Source organism: Pseudochaenichthys georgianus, unplaced genomic scaffold (assembly GCF_902827115.2).
Source record: "Pseudochaenichthys georgianus unplaced genomic scaffold, fPseGeo1.2 scaffold_891_arrow_ctg1, whole genome shotgun sequence".
Classification (NCBI taxonomy): Eukaryota; Metazoa; Chordata; class Actinopteri; order Perciformes; family Channichthyidae; genus Pseudochaenichthys; species Pseudochaenichthys georgianus.
The window spans coordinates 16,479-38,458 of NW_027263425.1; the positions used below are offsets into that span (position 1 = coordinate 16,479).

At 42.6% G+C, this 21,980-nt stretch overlaps 1 protein-coding gene across 1 annotated transcript in view; it reads right to left on the reverse strand.

Annotated features, from left to right (window-relative positions):
* LOC117444684 (uncharacterized) overlaps positions 1-20,165 on the reverse strand; it is a 36,322-nt gene extending 16,157 nt beyond the window's left edge. The window contains 6 exon segments of the mRNA XM_034080111.1: positions 1,843-1,971; positions 4,456-4,611; positions 6,147-6,530; positions 11,348-11,501; positions 17,753-17,859; positions 19,603-20,165. Coding sequence (XP_033936002.1) covers positions 1,843-1,971; positions 4,456-4,611; positions 6,147-6,530; positions 11,348-11,501; positions 17,753-17,859; positions 19,603-19,725 — 1,053 coding nt within the window. The 5' untranslated portion in view covers positions 19,726-20,165.
* Between the last annotated feature and the right edge of the window lie 1,815 nt (positions 20,166-21,980).

Sequence of the window (21,980 nt, forward strand, 5' to 3'; positions counted from 1 at the left end):
CCAGAGAGCCTCCTCGACGCTCGATGCTCGGTCCTCGACGTGCATTTAGAGAAATGGGATGTCCTTCAACATGGCGCGCTAAAATTCATTTCCGGGTCACTACCGGAGGACAGAGGAGTCGAGGAGTCGAGGAGGGGGATTTGATGAAATGAGAAAGGGCCCAGGACACTCGCTGTGAGCTCTTCTCAACAAGCTAGCTAGTTAATTATCTACTTCACAAGCTCACATCTGCCATCTATCCAACTCAGGGATGGGCAACTTGGATGGTGGGGGGGGCACATAATGTATGTACTGGTCACCAGGGGGCCACAGATTCACTTGGAACACACACACACACACACACACACACACCACACACACACACACACACACACACACACACACACACACACACACACACACACACACACACACACACACACACACACACACACACACACACACACACACACACACACACAACACACACACACACACACACACACACACACACACACACACACACACACACAATTGTATGTAATTATTAAGAAATTAAGTCCGACATCTTCCTTGACAATCTTTCAGGGAACATCCTCTAATAAGCTCACTAAACAAACATCAGTTCACAGAAATGTTATTTAAATTTTTCAAGTGGCATGTTTGTGTTATTGGGAGGCGTGTGGCGCAGTGGGTTGTGCGTTCGTGTTCAAACAGGTTCAAACCCCCTGCAGTCAGCATGTCGTTGTGTCCCTCAGACTCTTCACCCCAAAGTGCTCCGTGGGGATTGCCCCCAGTGTTGAGTATGTGAGTCGCTTTGGATAAAAGCGTCTAACAAGTGACATGTGATGTAATTTAACAGTGGAATAAAACTATTTTAAACTATTGGAAACCACGGAAAATGTGTGTGCATTGAGATGAACCATTAAGATGACATAAACATGAAGTCATGAACACTAACCCATACATTAGTCGTCTTGAACCTAAGACACTTGCAGCCTCTGCTGACGCACAATAAGGGGAATGTCAACACAGACACCTGTCAGCCCGCACTCGGCTGTTCCTCAGCGCCGCTCCCCCCTCCCGCTGAAATTACGAATGAAAAGCGTATTGTAGCCCCCGGGCCGTCATTTGCCCATCCCTGATCCAACTAGTTATAGCTACGTATGCCCTAAAGTCAGACCTACCGTGCGGACATGTGCCTACCTGTTTGACAGAGAGAGTTATTATGAAAACGTTGATGTGTTTTTTGAGCCGCCTTGCTGCTCTCATACAGTCAGAAGCTCCTCACATCACCCCCGTAAATTCCCTAATATGCATTATCTGGATAAACTAATCACATGTGATGAGCTAAATGTTTAGTTGCTCGCTTTAAAAGTGTTTTTACAAGCTGGCTGGCAAACAATGGCTGTCTATGACACTAGCTATGAGCTCTTCTCACATCTATCCACGTAGTCATAGCTACGTATGCCCTAAAGTCAGACCTACAGTGTGGACATGTGTCTACCTGTTGGCCAGTGAGAGCAGTTATGAAACGTGTTGACATATTGGGCTCTTTTGAGCTGCTCTCATACAGTCAGAAGGTCCTCACATCACCCCCGTAAATTCCCAAATATGCATTATCTGGATCAACTAATCGTTTCTCGCTTTAAAAGTGTTTTTACAGTTCGTTTAGAAGCTCACGAGCTGTTTATTTGGTTGATAAAGCTGGAACGCCATGCAATAATAGCAATAACACGTAGTGAGGCAATGTGAGAGCGCCATGGAGCAGGCGAAGCATAAGGTGTATACGAGTGTTTTCAAGGACGTGCATCCACACATGGCTGCTCTCCCCGAGTCGGTTATTCTAAATGGAGAGTTTACCTTGAGCAGGGGGGACATGTGCTGCAGAAGGATCGGCCTGGGTCTCTTTTTATTCTGCTTGGATATCAAGTCATCGTCCTCCGGCCTTTTTAGCTGCTCTTTGCCTCCCGTCAGTGAGCTTCCTGTGAACTGACGGAGATGAAGCACACAGGAACAGTGTCAGAGAAAGATGCACTCGCTGCACCCTCGCTGCGAGGGGGACCCAAGTTCCCATCAGCAAAAACACGTGGGTTTGCTATCCTGGCTCCAAAATGGTGGAATGAGCTCCCCATTGAAATCAGGACCGCAGAAAGCTTACACACCTTCCGGCGCAGACTGAAAACTCATCTCTTTCGACTCCACTTCGAGCGATAGAATGACTAACAAAGAACTGCTAACAGAGCACTTATATACTAATAAAGGACTGGCTTATCTAAAGCCAGTTGAGCAGCACTTGAAACGATTGGCTCTTTGAAACCTGATGTTCTTATATGATTCTGTTTTCCTCAAGGTTGTGTCTTCCTGGTCGAATGTACTTATTGTGAGTCGCTTTGGATAAAAGCGTCAGCTAAATGCAATGTAATGCACATTCAGCTATTATCAGAGTGCAAGTTGACATGTTGGAGTAGTTGGTTTTGTGCAACCACAACTCTTATACATGAAAACTGTTAAAACAATACAGCAAATATTAGCATTTAGGGAGAAAACTCAATGAATTCTAGGGATTTTTGATACAGATATAATATTTATGATAATAAAGTTGCACTTTTCATACAGCTGGAAGTGCTTAAACGAAATGGCACACAACTCGGGAAAAACAAGATCAAGTCAAATGTTAAAACACTTTAACACACATGCAGCATTTGTACTTGATATATGTGAGGGATAATGTGCAGCGACGCACGCGGTCATTATGGGGAGAACACCGACAGGCTGATCAGGAGCCCGACGCCACGCGGAGGGATCTCGATCGGCATGAAGGTGTTATTATCCCGCTTATCACACGGCCACATTCTCAACGAAGTAACGATATAACTCCCAATATTAATTGAAATGCTTTTATGGATTTAGAAAATGATTTTATTGATTTAAAAAATATTTTTAAATTGACATGCATCCTCTAAGAAAAATAGTCCGTTATTACCGTTTGAGCTAACGTAGCGACGGCAGCAACTGCTCCGATAGCGTATTGAGGAGCTTTTTGATCACAGATTTGAACACATCGCTGCTTGCTTTAAAAGTAGCACAATTCATTATGTCAAACCTTGGGAAGTATCTAGATATCCCTGCCCTAATGCCAAAGTAACTGCACATGTGTCGCCGTTTGATGTCTATGTCTGGACCGCTGCGTAAAAAGGAGGGTTTCTTCCCGTTACTTCTCCGCTGTTTTCTTGTCGCTCTCGTCTTGTCAATTAGAAAAGCAAACTGTAAACAGTTAAATCGAACGGACTTGTTTGTGCAGATGTGAGCGTCCTTAACAACGGTCAATAAATCCCTGACAGCGGTCTGTGTTCTGGATTAACAACGTGTCACGTGTTCTGAATTGACCAATCAGAATCGAGTATTCAACTAAGCCATGTAATAAAAGATGTTAAAGAATATAAGGAGGTAAAACAGGCGGGAGAATAAAAAAATACTGGTTATAAGAATCCAAAAGTAAGAGTAAGTCAGTAAAAGTAAGACAGGCATAAGACTAAATTAATAGATACAGTCTAACGTTAAAAACTTCATTCAACAATACAAAATAAATAGGTATAACAATAAAGATTAAAAGACCAATTAAAAAGGAGCATGTCGTTAACTAACAACCAATCTAAAACAGCAAATATTAGCATTCATGGAGCAAGAATTCAATCCGTGTTGTGTTAAAATACTGAAATAAATCATCAAAATACTACAATTTGTATTCTGTTGATCCACTAACTCAGGGGGGTCAAACTCAATTTCCTCTCGGCCACATCAGCATCATGGTTGCACTCAAAGGGCCAGTTTTAAGACCATATACAAATACATATATAAATATTTAATATATATAAAATAATGTATTATATGACATTATTGCCTCTGCATTGGATTATTATCGGATAGGGTAACTTCATAAATCTCTTCAGTGAGAATGTCACAAAATGATTTAAAAAGAAAAGACAAATTCTGGGAAAAAAGTAAAAATCAAAAAAAAAAGTGGCATTTTGAAGGAAAAGTCAGATTCTGAGAAAAGGAATATTTTGAAGAAGAAAAAAACATATCTTGAAAAAATAAAATCATATTTTGAATAAAAAAAGTAATATTTGAGATGTAGTTTATGGGCAACGTGCTTCTGTAAATCGGCATGTACCCGTATAATAAACATTATATTCTTTGCAAGCTCTTGTGGGGCCGCATGAAATGAAGTCACGGGCCGGATTTGGCCCCCGGGCCTTGAGTTTGACACCCCTGCACTAAGTACTTACAGTTTTACACTCCTACTTAACACACTTCAATATTTATAAGCAGTTGCGAGAAAATAAAAAATGTAATTAGCACTTGATGCAAAACACAGCTAAGCAGACGTTATTAAAATAGTTTCCTGAGCCTGATTGTGCAACAACCTTTATTTTTATTTGTACATTGCACATCAGCTGCTGCTCCACTCACCAATGATCTTTTGGCGTCAGGTAAGAATTGGCCAAACTCAGCCAGCAGGTCTTCCTGCCCTTTGAAAAGACTGGCAACTTTAGAAAAAACTTCATCTTCTGTCATGCCGCTGCTGCCCCGGCTGCCCCGGCTCTCCTTCACCTCCAGCTGCTCCTTCTGGGGGGTGGTGCAGGTAAAAAAATGCTGATGAGAGGTGAGGGATCAAACTTAATCAAAGTCAAATACAAACAGGGTACAGAGGATATATACACTGTTCCCATGGGAACACACTGCTAAGAGAAAACTGAAAGACTATGGCATCAAGTCGCATGCTTTACGCTTAATATGATATTTATGTTTGCAAAGGTTATCACTAGTTTAACAGCTGAAACAACTGATAATAAAATATAAGAACAGTCTGATCAATAAGGAAGAGAAATGTACAAAAAATAACTATAAAATCAGTAACTAAAAATACCAACATTAACTTTTATACATCATAATAGAGTGGTGCAGGAATGAGTTCACATTTTATCACTTCCTGTCGCCTTGTTTCAAGTGTTCTGAATGTGCTTTTGGTTGTTAGTCTGAAATAAGGTCTGTGGTTAACTCAAGCTGAAGAGATGTTAACGTTTTGATCTAGTCCATAAAATACGTCAGTAAATACCCCACTGGTGAATAGGAACTACAGCATGGTCACATGACTTCACGTCACCACCGCTAAGCTAAAGGAGGCTAATGTTGGGCTATAAAGGAACTACAGAACGGTCACATGACTTCACGTTACCACCGCTAAGCTAAAGGAGGCTAATGTTGGGCTATAAAGGAACTACAGAACGGTCACATGACTTCACGTTACCACCGCTAAGCTAAAGGAGGCTAATGTTGGGCTATAAAGGAACTACAGCACGGTCACCACCGCTAAGCTAAAGGTGGCTAATGTTGGGCTATAAAGGAACTACAGCACGGTCACCACCGCTAAGCTAAAGGAGGCTAATGTTGGGCTATAAAGGAACTACAGCACGGTCACATGACTTCACATCACCACCGCTAAGCTAAAGGAGGCTAATGTCGAGCTATAAAGGAACTACAGCACGGTCACATGACTTCACGTCACCACCGCTAAGCTAAAGGAGGCTAATGTTGGGCTATAAAGGAACTACAGCACGGTCACATGACTTCACGTCACCACCGCTAAGCTAAAGGTGGCTAATGTTGGGCTATAAAGGAACTACAGCACGGTCACATGACTTCACGTCACCACCGCTAAGCTAAAGGAGGCTAATGTTGGGCTATAAAGAAACTACAGCACGGTCACATGACTTCACGTCACCACCGCTAAGCTAAAGGAGGCTAATGTTGGGCTATAAAGGAACTACAGCACGGTCACATGACTTCACGTCACCACCGCTAAGCTAAAGGGGGCTAATGTTGGGCTATAAAGGAACTACAGCACGGTCACATGACTTCACGTCACCACCGCTAAGCTAAAGGTGGCTAATGTTGGGAATTATGACGTTTAGACTTTTAAGCAACCGCCATTTTAAAAAAAAAAAGGCACATAAAAGCTTCTACAAACGCGTTCGAAAAACTATTGCCTTTGAGATAGGAAACCGGTAATAAGTGGTAAAACACTTAGTAATTTCCAGGTTTTATGACTAATTCCTGCACCACTCCAGCACCTTAAATCACAAAGTGTAATCTCAAGTTACCTGATATGTGTGAAGGATCTCCAGGAAGGCTCTGTAGATCTCGGGGTGATCCAGGAAGCGGTTTTTAATCTTGTTTACGTAGCTGATGGCACTGTCGAACTCCACGGGGCTGGTCTCTGAGGCGGGGGGAGAGGAGGTGGTGGGCTGGTTCTCTCTGCTGGTGAGGGGGAGGGAGAGCCGGCTGGGGGGGTCTGAGGGTCCTGTGGGGGTGGTGGCGGTGGTAGTGGTGGTGGTGTTGGAAGAGGAGGACTGGGACTCTGATGGAGTCACTTTGATTTCAGAGGTCAAAGCGGGTCCAGATTCAACGCCGGTGGCAGAGGCACTACCTGAGGGGGGCGCCACGGAAGAAAGGGGGGCGCTCTTCCCCTGATGGCCGGGGGACACCTGCACAGAAAGAGCGAGAAGAAGGACGTTAAGAAGTGGAGAAGCCAAAATGATACTTAGCCTGAATTTATTATTTGTATTATTATTATTATTTGTTTACGTCACTTTTATTTGTATTTGTTGAGCACTTCCGGCAATCGTGTATTTAAGATAAGATAAGATGGACCTTTTATTAATCGCCGTGGGGAAATTCAGGAACAGCAAGATTAATACAATTAAGGATAAAATCAAAAGATACAAATAAAAAATTATGAAATGAATTAAAATGAACATATATACATATTTGGTCATGTGTACATATTATTTACATGTGTGTGTGAAAACAGTGTATTTTATGTCCAGTAATAGTGTCACTTTAGTTCACCTGTTACCTGTCGGGGGGCGGGTGACAGAGGGTGAGCTTGTCGGGAATTTTTTTCTGTTGACCGCTTTGTTCCTTCCAAGCTATTGGGTGTTGGATTCTGTTTATTAAAAATGTGATCAACCCATGGGCGTCGCAGCCATTATATGAGGGTGGGACAAGTCCCCCCCACCTTTTAAAATGATTACTTTAGACCCCCCCACTTTTACCATGCGGAAAGTCCGTGCATCCGTCTCTCTCCACTCGCCTCTCTGGAGAGCGCTGTGTCGGTGCTTCACTATCAAATCCATTCCACTTGCTTATTGAGAGAATGCCCAAATCGATGAAACTCCGTCCCATGTTTTCACTGCTGCTTTGTACCAAGGCAGATTCTCAGAGCCGTACACAGGCTGCGTCTTTTGTGTAGCTGTGTCTTTAGTTGTAAAATTATGCGCCCCCTTTGCGAGGCCCCAGCGCTAACAGTTCACGAGCGTGCTCCACTAGCACCCGGATATAAGACGCTGTTATTAAAGAGGTGGAGGGAGAGCTCTCTCCCGTCAGACTGAGAGGCTGATAGCTACAGCTCAGGGAGGTGAAGGACGCTCTGAGGGTTTAGATCAGGGGTGTCAAACTCAATTTCATCGCGGGCCACATTTGCATAAAGGTTGCACTCAAAGGGCCGGTGGTAACTATATAAATATATATATAAAATAATGTATTATATTACATTATTGCCTCTGAATTGGATTATTATCGGATAGGGTAATAACTTAGTCATTAGCTACGTCTGAAAGCAGAAGTCCAGGACAAATAATTGCAAGTCTCTTCAGTGTGCATGTCCCAAAACGAGATGCATTGTGGGACATGTAGTTTATGGGCAACCTGCTTCTGTAAAGCGGCATGTAACTGTATAATAAACGTATTATATTCTTTGCAAGCTCTTGCGGGGCCACATAAAATGAAGTCGCGGACCGGATTTGGCCCCCGGGCCTTGAGTTTGACACCCCTGGTTTAGATAGTTCACTTTAGTCTAAGTAGTGGGTCTTAAACGGTTTGGTAATCATTTATGTAAGTAAGTATTTCCAAGCCACACTTTTATATGATCATTATAGTTATAAAAACAGGTATGAAATAATTCCAACTCATACTACAGGACAGTAACACAAGAATACCGTTTAAAAGAGGAGTGATTTGTAAAATATGCATAAAGAAAAAGTAAATCTGCTTACATCACATTTGTTAGACGCTTTTATCCAAATCCTAACAAACTGTGGAGAATCCCCACTGGAGCAAATTGGGGTGAAGTGACACAACGACATGCTGACTGCAGTGGGACTCGAACTTGCTACCCTCTGATTCGAAGTCCAGCACACTATCCACTGAGCCACAGCCTGTTACAGTTCTGTTTCACATGGCTGTTGTCCATATATCTCCTAATGTTGCTCTCAAGGTGATTGATGCTTTTAACTTCAACATTTAAAAAAGCGTCTTCCCGGGTGAGCATGCCCCCGGCCCCCCCTAGAGGAGGGGAGGTGATCCTGCATTTGTCATGATTTTGTTTTTGTCAGCTTTACAGTTTATTTGGTATACCCCACTACAAACAACGAGGGCCCAATCTTCAGACTATCCTTGCTTTGTGGAGTTATAATGTTCAGTTTATGTTGAAGCCATTTCTGAATAGGTGTCGTTTCAACGTGAGCGTATACGTGTGTAATTTAGCAGTGGCTCAGTCTTGGGGCTTGGACTGGGAGCCGTAGGGTCGCCGGTTCAAGTCCCCGACCAGACCTAAATATGGAGTGTGCTACTTGGAGAGGTCCCAGTTCACCTCCTGCCCTGCCGTGGTGCCCTTGAGCAAGGCACCGGACACCCCCCTCCCCCCCCCTCACGCTATACAATAGCTGCCCACTGCTCCTAGTAGACTCCTGGTGCTAGGATGGGTTAGAAGCAGAGGACACATGTCACTGCGTGTGCTCTGCATGCGAGACCATTGAAGAGGGGTTCATACCTCCAATTCTATTTGCATCTTTTAAAAACCATGTTATCAATTTAAAAACAGAGCTTGCAATTGAAATCCAAAGCAGAAGAAGTAGCAGCTGCACCTTAAGAATGTACCTTTCTACACACCATGAGTTCATAATGATAATGCTCCAGCTGAAGGTTTCATAGCTTCAAGATGAATACAGCAGTAGTGTTGAGAGTTCATCTATTCAAGTGTCTCACCTTGTGTTGTCCCGTCTGTACAACACTCTTACATTTTGGCTACATGGTCTGTTTTGGTTATAAATGTGGTTTAAATATTGTACGCCTTCAAGTGAAGATCAACTATGTACGACTTGTCAATTGATGTCCAATAGTAGAGACTAAGCTGGACACTAGTAGCTTTGAACTGTTGGACATTTGTACCTGTGGTTCCTATCAATGTACCAAACTTCAATACAAATATTTAAAGGTCCCCTGTTATACATATATCCAGAGCCTGTCTCTGATTGGCTGAAACACCAAACAGATCATTGCAGCATTACCCATAATCCCCTCTGTTTCAGCCCTGTTTCCAAAGTGCTGATTCTCTGTCTGTTACTTTAGAGGAAGACAAGGAGCCCCTCCCCACGCCCCTCTGAGAGACATCTGGTTACAAAGAACTCAATGGGGCTCTAGAGGAGATTCAGGTGATGAGGGGGGGGGGGTTACCTTGTTGCTGATTGGCTAATGGCTACACAAGACAACACATTATGACATCATAAAGTGGACAAAATCTGATCAGCTCATTTTCAGACAGGTTTTTATAGAAATGGATCAAAAAGAGAGAAAATCTTTGTTCCTGAAACTTTCAGAGTGTCTTTCCACAGAGGGGACACATGTTGATGTAGAAGAGACATGAAGAAGAGGGGACACATGTTGATGTAGAAGAGACATGAAGAAGAGGGGACACATGTTGATGTAGAAGAGACATGAAGAAGAGGGGACACATGTTGATGTAGAAGAGACATGAAGAAGAGGGGGACACATGTTGATGTAGAAGAGACATGGAGAAGAGGGGACACATGTTGATGTAGAAGAGACATGAAGAAGAGGGGACACATGTTGATGTAGAAGAGACATGGAGAAGAGGGAACACGTGTTGATGTAGAAGAGACATGAAGAAGAGGGGACACATGTTGATGTAGAAGAGACATGGAGAAGAGGGGACACATGTTGATGTAGAAGAGACATGAAGAAGAGGGGACACATGTTGATGTAGAAGAGACATGGAGAAGAGGGGACACATGTTGATGTAGAAGAGACATGAAGAAGAGGGGACACATGTTGATGTAGAAGAGACATGGAGAAGAGGGAACACGTGTTGATGTAGAAGAGACATGAAGAAGAGGGGACGCATGTTGATGTAGAAGAGACATGAAGAAGAGGGGACGCATGTTGATGTAGAAGAGACATGAAGAAGAGGGGACACATGTTGATGTAGAAGAGACATGGAGAAGAGGGGACACATGTTGATGTAGAAGAGACATGAAGAAGAGGGGACACATGTTGATGTAGAAGAGACATGAAGAAGAGGGGACACATGTTGATGTAGAAGAGACATGAAGAAGAGGGGACACATGTTGATGTAGAAGAGACATGGAGAAGAGGGGACACGTGTTGATGTAGAAGAGACATGAAGAAGAGGGGACACATGTTGATGTAGAAGAGACATGGAGAAGAGGGGACACGTGTTGATGTAGAAGAGACATGGAGAAGAGGGAACACGTGTTGATGTAGAAGAGACATGAAGAAGAGGGGACACATGTTGATGTAGAAGAGACATGGAGAAGAGGGGACACATGTTGATGTAGAAGAGACATGAAGAAGAGGGGACACATGTTGATGTAGAAGAGACATGGAGAAGAGGGGACACATGTTGATGTAGAAGAGACATGAAGAAGAGGGGACACATGTTGATGTAGAAGAGACATGGAGAAGAGGGAACACGTGTTGATGTAGAAGAGACATGAAGAAGAGGGGACGCATGTTGATGTAGAAGAGACATGAAGAAGAGGGGACGCATGTTGATGTAGAAGAGACATGAAGAAGAGGGGGACACATGTTGATGTAGAAGAGACATGGAGAAGAGGGGACACATGTTGATGTAGAAGAGACATGAAGAAGAGGGGACACATGTTGATGTAGAAGAGACATGAAGAAGAGGGGACACATGTTGATGTAGAAGAGACATGAAGAAGAGGGGACACATGTTGATGTAGAAGAGACATGGAGAAGAGGGGACACGTGTTGATGTAGAAGAGACATGAAGAAGAGGGGACACATGTTGATGTAGAAGAGACATGGAGAAGAGGGGACACGTGTTGATGTAGAAGAGACATGAAGAAGAGGGGACACATGTTGATGTAGAAGAGACATGGAGAAGAGGGGACACATGTTGATGTAGAAGAGACATGGAGAAGTGGATGTTGTATAACAGGTGACTTCAAAAGTGCCTCACCTGTGCAGAGAAGGGCGACTGGAGGAAAGCCACTCCATTCTTGGGGACTTCTATCCGATACCCCGGGGGCAGGAAGGCGTTGAAGCCCAGCACGAGGTCCGGGTGCCCGTGGAAGAGCTGCGACACTCGGTTTATCACCCCCGGTGTGTCGATGCTGCTCCAGACATGACGCAGAAAGAGACATATTAGGATGTGGATGATGGAGGCAAAACAACTATGAAAAAGCTACGCTGAAGTAAAATACTGTGTGTACTTTCTGCCACCGTAATACTGCCATTAAATATTTGCAATACTATACGTGTTTCATATAAAGAGACGATGCTTTCCGTCTCCATTGTCAGCTGAAGTGCTTTATCAACAAGCTGTCGAAGAATACACAAATAAAGAGGTATGCTTCTCAGTCATATGCCGCATGAAGACAACAAATACTATATGTGACCTGCTCCATCGAAATCAGTCGCATTGACCCGAAGACACATTTTGAGTTATATACTGCTGGAAAGAGGAGACTCCTAGCTTTCTCATGATATCAGGGTTGTTGTTGTTCTCCAAATATTAAGCGAGATATGTCACGTTATATAACGACTGTCACGAGCCATCGTTTTGAGAAAAAGGCCTTCAAAGTTTCCTCTTCTCTGGAATCCATCGATCTGATTGGTTATAAGCAAATTATCAAAATACTACGGAGGGAAGATGTTTTCGTTTGGATTACTGGTCTGGGGGAAGCTCGCGAGTGTGTGTGTGTGTGTGTGTGTGTGTGTGTGTGTGTATACGTGTGTTTGTGTAATTTTGCGTTTGTGTGCATTGTGTTTGTCTCCCGGGGAAAACCCTCACGAGAAACAGCGGCTGTTGTTGTGCCCGCTGTGACGTCAAGTTACTCCGTTCTCCGCTTGTAATTATGCCGAAGCTTCAAAGCTGTATTTATCATCTGAATTTGCTGAAACAAGTTTAATATTCTGAAAGCCAAGACTTTGTTTAATTTAAATCAGATGAAAGCAAATTGTAGCGGACCCTGCCGTGTTATCTATGATTACTATACGCCTACATTCATAACGTCAGCCGGCGGGAGGGGGGCGGCGCTGCGGAACAGCAGAGTGCGAGTGAGAGGTGTCTTCGTCCCTTTACGAGCTTAAAGAATGTATTTATGGTGTGATTTTGGAAATAAAAGTTTCATATTCTGAAAGCCAAGACTTTGTTTGTTTAAAATCAAACAAAACACCCGAACCGCGAAAAAATATTTTTGTACGCAAATCCACGTTTATTTTGAAACGAGCCGTTCCGACTTCCGACTGGTTTCGATAGAGCGGGTCACATGTGTGTTTTATAGTACTTATAATCAGAGTAATAATACATGTTATTTATCAGGCGCTTTAACAAGTGCTCAAAGAAGCTGTACAAAGATTATTTAAAAAATGCTCTTGTGGTGTTCATGTAAAACACTTCTTTGCTGCCGAGGCGTATAACAAAGCAAAGCTTCGACTAACACACACACACACACACACACACACACACACACACACACACACACACACACACACACACACACACACACACACACACACACACACACACACACACACACACACACACACACACACACACACACACACACACACACACACACACACACACACACACACACACACACACACACACACACACACACACACACACACACACAATACCCCGGTTATCTAGGCCTTTTTTGTTTTGTTGTTGTTGTTTGATGTGTCACACTGTAGGACCTCGAGAAACGAGATTTTTGGATGTACAACATGTAGAATTCTTGACAGTAAAGCTGACTTTGACTTTGATTGTGAATGCAGGACGTTTACTTGTAACAGAGTATTTCTACACTGTGGTATTATTACTCTTACTTGAAGATCTAAGGGTGCGTTCACACCTGCCTTGTATAGTCCGGTTGAATCGAACCCTGGTGCGGTTCATTTGGGTCGGTGTGAACACAATCCGAGACCTCTGAAGTGAACTAAACAACCGGACTCTGGTCCGCTAAAATAGGTGGTCTCGGAGCGCTTGCTTGCGAACTCTGGAGCGGTTCATTGCTGGTGTGAACGCAGTCTGCACCAAAACATAGGAAGCGCAGTATGTACGTGTCACAAGAACGCGGATATCTTCAAAAATCTTCAGCGAAAGAGTCTTTCAAGACATCCGCGGCTGTTTAGTTAAAGAGTAAAGCAGAATGAAGTGTTGAACAGTGTCGTGTAAAGTAAAAATTCTCCGTCAGCTACATAAAAGTAAGAACACCTGTCGTCGGTGAAACGCCCCTCCTCTGCAGAACGTCTCTCATGGATAAGCAGGAAAAGAACACCGACAGGCTGATCAGGAGCCCGACGCGAAGCGGAGGGATCTAGATCGGCATGAAGGTGTTCTTTTCCCCATAATGACCGCGCTGCTGCACATTATCCCGCTTATCACACGGCCACATTCTCAACAAAGTAACGACATGACTCCCAATATTAATTGAAATGCTTTTGTGGATTTAGAAAATTATTTTATTGATTTAAAAAATAGTTGTATTTAAATGTACATGCATCCGCTAAGAAAAGTAGTCCGTTGTTACGGTTTGAACTAACGTAGCAACGGCAGCAACTGCTTCGATAGCGTTTTTGAGGAGCTTTTTGATTACAGATTTGAAAACATCGCTGCTTGCTTTAAAAGTAGCACAATACATGATGTCAAACCTTGGGAAGTATCTAGGTATCCCTGCCCTGATGCCAAAGGAACTGGCAACTGAATATGTGTCGCCGTTTGACCTATGTCTGGACCGCTGCGTAAAAAGGAGGGTTTCTGCCCGTTACTTCTCCGCTGCTTTCTTGTCGCTCTTGTCTGGTCAGTTTCAGCCAAACTGTAAACAGTTACATCGAACGGACTTCTTTGTGCAGATGTGAGCGTCCTTAACAACGGTCAATACATCCTTGATAGCGGTCTGTCTGTTCTGGATTAAAAACGTGTCACGTGTTTTGAATTGACCAATCAGAATCGAGTATTCAACAAAGCCATGTAATAATGTTTTTTAACGGACGTTGTCTGATTATATAATAATATGTCTGTTGATCTCCAGATTAACAGCAGCATGAGAATAACCTGCCGAAAGTGCCGATGCTCCATGGCGGAGGCTCCGCTAGAAATTGCCGGGATTTGCGTTTGTACCCCCTTAATGTCTGACCAATGAACAGCATTTCCGTGCACATGATTTGTGTTTAAAGTTTATAGTCCCTTTGAGTTTTGCCCGTGTGAACGCAAACCGAACCTTCTGAGAAATGAAACAATGTAACAAACTGTGGTCTGGTGCGCAGCAGAGAGCGGACTATTAGGTGTGAACACACCCTAGAGTACTTCTTCCCTCACTGCTTGTACTTGATCAGAATCAGAATACTTTATTTATCCTGGGAGAAAATGAGGAGATTTAACCCATTCTCACTCGTTTGAACTGTCTATTCTCCTGGCTTACTAATGAGTATTAACTGTATACTAAAGTGCTTTGATGAGGCGTTTCTTTTGCACCTGACTTGATGCCTCTGAGGTGTTATCTAAAACCCTTTGCATGCCTTTGTTACTGAGAAAGTAAAACGTGCCTTGACTAATAGAAAAAGGGTGTTGTGTGGGAGTTAAAAAAGAAACCAATAATAATTGAATTAATAATTTGTGAATGCAGGACTTGTTACAGAGTATTTCTACACTGTGGTATTATTACTTTTAAGATTTGAGTACTTCTTTCCCCACTGCTTGTACTTGATCAGAATACTTTATTTATTCTGGGAGAAAATGAGGAGATTAAACCCATTCCCACTCGTTTGAATTGTCTATTCTCCTGGCTTACTATTGAGTATTAACTGTATATTAAAGTGCTTTTATGAGGCGTTTCTTTTGCACCTGACTTGATGCTGTTGAGGTGTTATCTAAAACACCTTGAATTTCTTTGTTACTGTGAAGTAAAACGTGCCTTGACTTATGGTGGGCGACTGTGGCTGCGAGGGAGTGCGGTCGTCTTTCCACCAGAAGGTTGTGGGTTCGATCCCAGCCCATGCAGCCAACATGTCGATGTATCCTTGGGCAAGATACTTAACCCTGAGTTGCTCCCGATGGCATGGCCAACGGTGTGTGAATGTGTATGCGTGTTAGTTCCTCGAGTTAGGTACACTGCTCTGTATGAATGGGTGAACGACATGTAGTATGTAAAGCGCTTTGAGGGGTCTTGAAGACTGGATAAAGCGCTATATAAGTACAGTCCATTTACCATTTACTTATGCCCCTTTCACACCAATGCGTTTTCAGCTCCGGCTCGGAGCAGAGGCGCCGCCTCTTAGCTCCGGAATCCGGTTCACTTCCAGCTCCAAAGAATTGTCGGTCTAGAGGCAAGAGCTTCGGAGCTAAGAGGCGGCGTCGCTTACGTCTCTCTAACGTCGAGGCGGGGGCAGGGGCAGATTCGGCATTGAAGTAGACGCTGAAGACCACAAAGAAGTCTTGCATTTCGCATGTGATGTTTGTAAAGTTCCAAGTAAAGTCGTCCCTTGTAAAGTCGTCCGATGCCTTCCATTTAGTTTCGTAAGAGGATAACCAAAGCGAACAGCGCTTCAATACAATCGGCCGTTGTTGTTGTCGATGTGAGGGAGTTCCGGGCGGTTTGGATTTTATGAAGCAGGCACGTACACGGTGACGTCATGACGCAGCAGCGGCAGCTCTGGTGTGAACAGAGCGGGAGAAGAAACCGGAGCTGAACCAGAAAAGCTCCCGCTCGGACCTAGAAAGGGAAAAGCGCTGGTGTGAAAGCCGCATAGGAGGAAAAGAGTGCTGTAGAAGGAGGAGATTAACCCCATGTTAACCCCTTCTCACTTGTTGTCTATTCTCCTGGGTTACTAATGAGTATCAACTGTATATTAATGTCCTTTTATGAGGCGTTTCTTTTGCACCTTGTCTCTATGCTTTTGAGGCTTTACGTCAAACACTTGCCTTGACTAATAGAAACATAGTTTTGTTGAGGAGTATCACAACAACATTTCAAGATAAAATAAACTGTTGAATAGTTCAAATGGCCACTTTGGATAATGAGGTATTTTAGATTCAGTGCTTAAGTTAATGATGCTGCGAATACTTGTGTATTTCTACTTAAAAGGTGGGGAAGGTAATTTTAGAGAAACCAGCTCGAGTGCGCTAGAATTTGAAAATACACAACCGAAAAAAATCTGCCCCTTCCTTCAGACTTCCTCACAGAGCCCCTCCTCCAACACACACGAACGCGCACATGACCAATGAGGGCACGAGATCAGTCTGTGCCCCGATGGAAGGCTGACAGGCAGGTAGGCCATCCAGCTACTTTAGCCGGCTCAGCTGATTGGTCGTGCTTTCTACAGCGCCACGGCTTCCAGAGATGACGTGTTTTAATGTATTTATTGTCAAAGCATTTAAGATATTCATTGCTATCAGGATGTTAAGAGCATTCCATGGAATATATGTTTCTGAAGTGAATTACCTACCCCACTTTTAAATAAAAGTAATAATACTAATACTTAAAGGTCCCATGTCGTGCTTTTCCGGTTATCACCCGTCCCCTCGTGTTAGGAAGGTTGTTCTGCATGTGAACGGTCTGCAGTCACAAACCCTCAAAGTGCACCCTGTAGCGAGGAGAACTCTCACACAGAGAAGACCTGTCTGCTGCCCCAGAACGCCTCGCTGGACATTTCTCTTTTTCCATTGTTTACTTCTTGGGTATGGGGACGTATTCCGGGTATAGTGACGTAACGGCTCCACAGATTGGTCCACATGACAGCCACTGGGCTCACAGGGAGGAGGGGGGGGGGCAGGAGCTCCAACAGGCCGTTTAGGACAGAGAGTGAATACACAGACTTTACAGAGATGCTGTTTGAGAAAATTGCACAATATAAATCTATTCTAGTAGACCTCAACGATGGAATTAAGATCAGTGGAAATGGCCGTGACATGGAGCCTTTAACGTACTGCACCTAAAATTGAGCCCTTTATCTAAAAACTGTATTTATCGTGGAAGAAAGTTCGGAAATGAAAAGTGTCCGTAAGCCGATTCCCCTTTGATTGAGTATTCTCTTGTGTCAGTAATGACTTTTAATAGTATATTAATCAGTTACTTTTGCACCTTGCTTTTCAGGTTTTAAGTAAACACTTTAAATTCCTTTGTCGCTGAAAGTCTTTATAAAACAAAACTTGCTATGACTTAGAGAAAACGAGTATTGGAGTTACTCGTAATAACTTCTGTAATGTCACGATTACATTTCAGGATGAAGTAAACGGCTGAATAGTTCGCCTGCTTCCTAGTTATTGATCAAAGTGTTCCCTCAGTAGTCTGTATTGTATTCGGGTGGACAATGTATCGCTAAAACTACTTTAGTTAGTAACTTCTTATATAAATACCTCTGTGACTTGAACTCTTTCATGATGTCGAGAAACTTGTTGTATATGCCGGGATCATTTGCAAAGCGGATCTTGACTTGGTCCAGATATGACAAGGCATCTTCAACCTGAACACAGGGGGGGAAAGAGGAAGAAATGCAATCAGTGAAGCAGCACGAAGGACAATCAGTTCCACTTGTCATGTTTGGAGAAAGCTTTCCAACAACTGTTTGTGTATGTTAATGAATTAGGATTTCAATACAGCTTTTTAAATAACTATCAGACAGAATCCGCTCCAACATGCTGAAAAGGACAGTGGCTTGTTTTCATTGTGTCTCTTTAAGTAGGGACATTGGAAGAAGTACTCAGATTGTCTACTTCAGTAAAAGTAGTAATACTATTAAAGTCCTGTTATGAAAATGTATTTAATTAGAAGTGCATTAGTATAATGGACGAAATATACTTCAGAGTATAAAAGTACTCTTTTAAATGTATTATATCATTATAGAATATTATACCATCGTGACAAATACATGGAGGCATTTAAATGCTGTTGTTTTTTAATGCAGAGCCAATTTAGTATGTAAAATACTGGGTGTGTTAGTCGGTCAGTACTGCATCTTATCATATATAATGTGTAGTGGAGAGATACGTACTGCATTTGCCTCCAAAATGTATTGGAGTAGAAGTATAGAAATACTCACAAGTATGTGAGTACAGTACTTTCCACCACTGAAATACTGCCATTAAATATTTGCAATACTATATGTGGACATGTGTTTCATAAAAAGTTATTTGAAGAGACAATGCTTTCTGTCTCCATTGCCAGCTGAAGTGCTTTATCAACAAGCTGTCGAAGTATACATAAATAAATCATTAAAGAATATTAAACTATACTGTTCTCATAACTAACATATACATGTATGTAAAATACTGGGTGTATTAGTAACACGGTACTGCAATGTATCTCATATGGTGTGTTTTATATGTGATAAGTAACTATAAGTGTTAAATAAATAGTTTGTGTAGCATAACAATGGAAATACTTAAGTAAAGTAAGTATGTGAGTACAGTACTTGAGTAAATGTACTTCAGTCACTGTAATACTGCCATTATATATTAGCAATCCTGAATACTATATGTGGACCAGCCATTAAAAACACGGGTGCATATGCAGTTACATAAATAGACAATGCTTTCTGTCTCCATTGTCATCTGAAGTGCTTTATCAACAAATGCACTAGTTAGCTGTACAAGCTGTCCAAGTGTAAATAAATAAATAAATAAATAAAAGAAACCCTAGGCTGCTTTTGTTTACTGGACCTGTCGTTTTTTTCACTACATCTGAAGCTATGTTATGTTAGGACATAATGGTCGTTGTGACTAACATGTAGAAGAGAGGGGTTGTTTATTCAGGCTAACGTTAGCCAACAGCCAGTCGATAATAACCTACATACTGACTCATTAAATACGTTTCGTCTCAGCGGGACTGTAAAACAAAAACAACAGGATAATATCCTACTATCGCGATAACAAAGAGATGTGTAATGAAGCAGCTAATCAGCTGAATTGTAGCCGTTTGTTAGCCTGGCTGACGTCCTCCACTTTGTTCAGGGTGGTGAAAAAAAAAAAAAAGGAGGAACTTCCCACAACCGGGGTCTGAGTTAGCAGGCACCGTAAATAAAGAAACTAGCACTAACTGTACACATTCGTTAATGAATTAAATAAAACACACAGACATCTTAACCTCTACAATGTTCTGCAGCATTACTTTTAACAGGCCAGCAGCCAGCCGTTGGTCTCACTACTCTCGACACACAGGAACAAAATGGTAGTGACTATGAGGGACTACTTTCCCCCCCTTGTCTTACCTTCAGCTTCTGGAAGTGCTGCTGCTGCTGCTGCTGCTGCACTTGCTTTTGTGTGATAACGTAAGGCTTCTCTTGGATTTGGTTTATTTGCTTGGCGGTGCTGTGCGCCTGAATCTTCGCCATTATCCCGGCGACAGGAGGGAGGCTTTTTTGAGAGAGCCACAACTTGAGAGCTTTTTTTTCTTCCTTCGGTGTTATTAACCCTCCTCCTGGTTGTTGGCTAGCCGACAAACCGTCCTCTCGGTCGGGAAGCCAGCCTGCCCAAAAAGCGAAGAGCAGTAAACCCTTTCCTTTGCCTTTAGCTGGAGCAGTAAACCCTTTCCTTTGCCTTTAGCTGGAGCAGTAAACCCTTTCCTTTGCCTTTAGCTGGAGCTGTGGACTGTACAGTCGGAGGAGAAGAGAAATGACGGAAGAGGTGACAGACTTTGAGTCAACATCACCATCACCATCGAGTTAAACAAGCCAAGGCTAAAAAAAAATTCAGCTAAGGGACAATGGTTGCCGTTTATCGTATTTTAAATAACTATCGCCTGTCTCTTTAAATTCGGCGGCAGCGGTCTGTCTTGGCGTCCGGAAGCCAGAGTAGGAGTGAAAAAAAAAGAGGGGTGCAAACTGAACTGCGCATGCGCGACAGTGGGAGGAGTTTCCACATGATTCAGAAAGACACACTCCCCCTTCACTGCTACAAAGGGACCATGTTACTCCGTGATAAAGCATATACACATACAATACAACATTTGGCCTTCAGTTAGTTGTTTGTTTATTCAACGACACATTTAGAATACTCCGGTAAAGCACAAGTAGGACACAAATAGTACTTAAGTACAGTACTTGAGTACACCGCTGGTGCGAAATGATGATCCTAACATGTCGTCCACAAATGTCGCTTCCTCCAAATGTCTCCAGTGTTTATCGGTGTTCTCCATGACATGGAACAATACGAAGACTCAATTAAATGCACGGAATTATAACTCGTTACTAAGACAAGAGAATACACAATAAAACAAGGGTTAAAAGCTGAAGGATAGGTAGGTATCATTTCCTAACTTTCTTCCACGATAATTAAATAAGCCGAACAGTTCTGCCAATTTCAACACACCTACATTCCTGATTGATCTCTTGTATTTTGTTCATAATACCCTCGGATTGAATTCATTGATTGAACAGTGATGTGCCTTTTTCTGATGTCCGTGAAACAATTGTTAAGAGAAAAAAACACGTTCATGCTAAATGATAGCTACATACTTCCACAGGTGTAAAGTAACTAGGTTTACTAAGTACTGTACTTAAGTACAATTTTGAGGGACTTGAGTATTTCCATGTTATACTACTTTGTACTTCTACTCCTCTACAGTTCAGAGGTACATGGTGTACTTCTACTCCACTACATGTATTTAATACCTTTAGTTACTTCACAGATGTGGATGAAGGATGTGAAATCAAGTGTTGAATCAGACTTTAGTTCCACCTGGAGTAAAATCCACCAGCTACCCTGCAGTCTCCAAAGTACTTCAGACTAGCTGCACCCTTCAACCAGCTTACCCTGCAGTCTACAAAGTACTTCAGACTAGCTGCACCTTCACCAGCTACCCTGCAGTCTACAAAGTACTTCAGACTAGCTGCACCTTCACCAGCTACCCTGCAGTCTACAAAGTACTTCAGACTAGCTGCACCTCCACCAGCTACCCTGCAGTCTACAACGTACTTCAGACTAGCTGCACCCTTCACCAGCTACCCTGCAGTCTACAAAGTACTTCAGACTAGCTGCCACCTTCACCAGCTTTGATGATCAATCATTATAAACATATCATATATATTATTCTGAAATGGACAATCTGCACAACGACTACTTTTACGTCTTTTCCACTATATTAGATGAGAATACTTTTATACTTTCACTTGAGTAACATTTTGAATGCAGGACTTTTACTGTAACAGAGTATTCCTACACTCTGGTACTTCTACTTTACTCAAGTACAAGATCTGAGTACTTCTACTTTTACTCAAGTACAAGATCTGAGTACTTCTACTTTACTCAAGTACAAGATCTGAGTACTTCTACTTTTACTCAAGTACAAGATCTGAGTACTTCTACTTTTAGTACAAGATCTGAGTACTTCTACTTTTACTCAAGTACAAGATCAGAGTACTTTTACTTTTAGTACAAGATCTGAGTACTTCTCTCACCTCTGCATTCCTCTACACGGTTCCACCACAAGTACAAGATATTCTGAACTGTGTGAGAAACTGAAACCGTGCTAATAATGGATTTCTGCAGATCATCCAGGGGGCATGAGAGCAAAATACAGAACAGATTCAGCTTTCAACAACTTTATTGTTTCTTTAAATGCATTTCAAGGAAGACAGGAGCACATAAC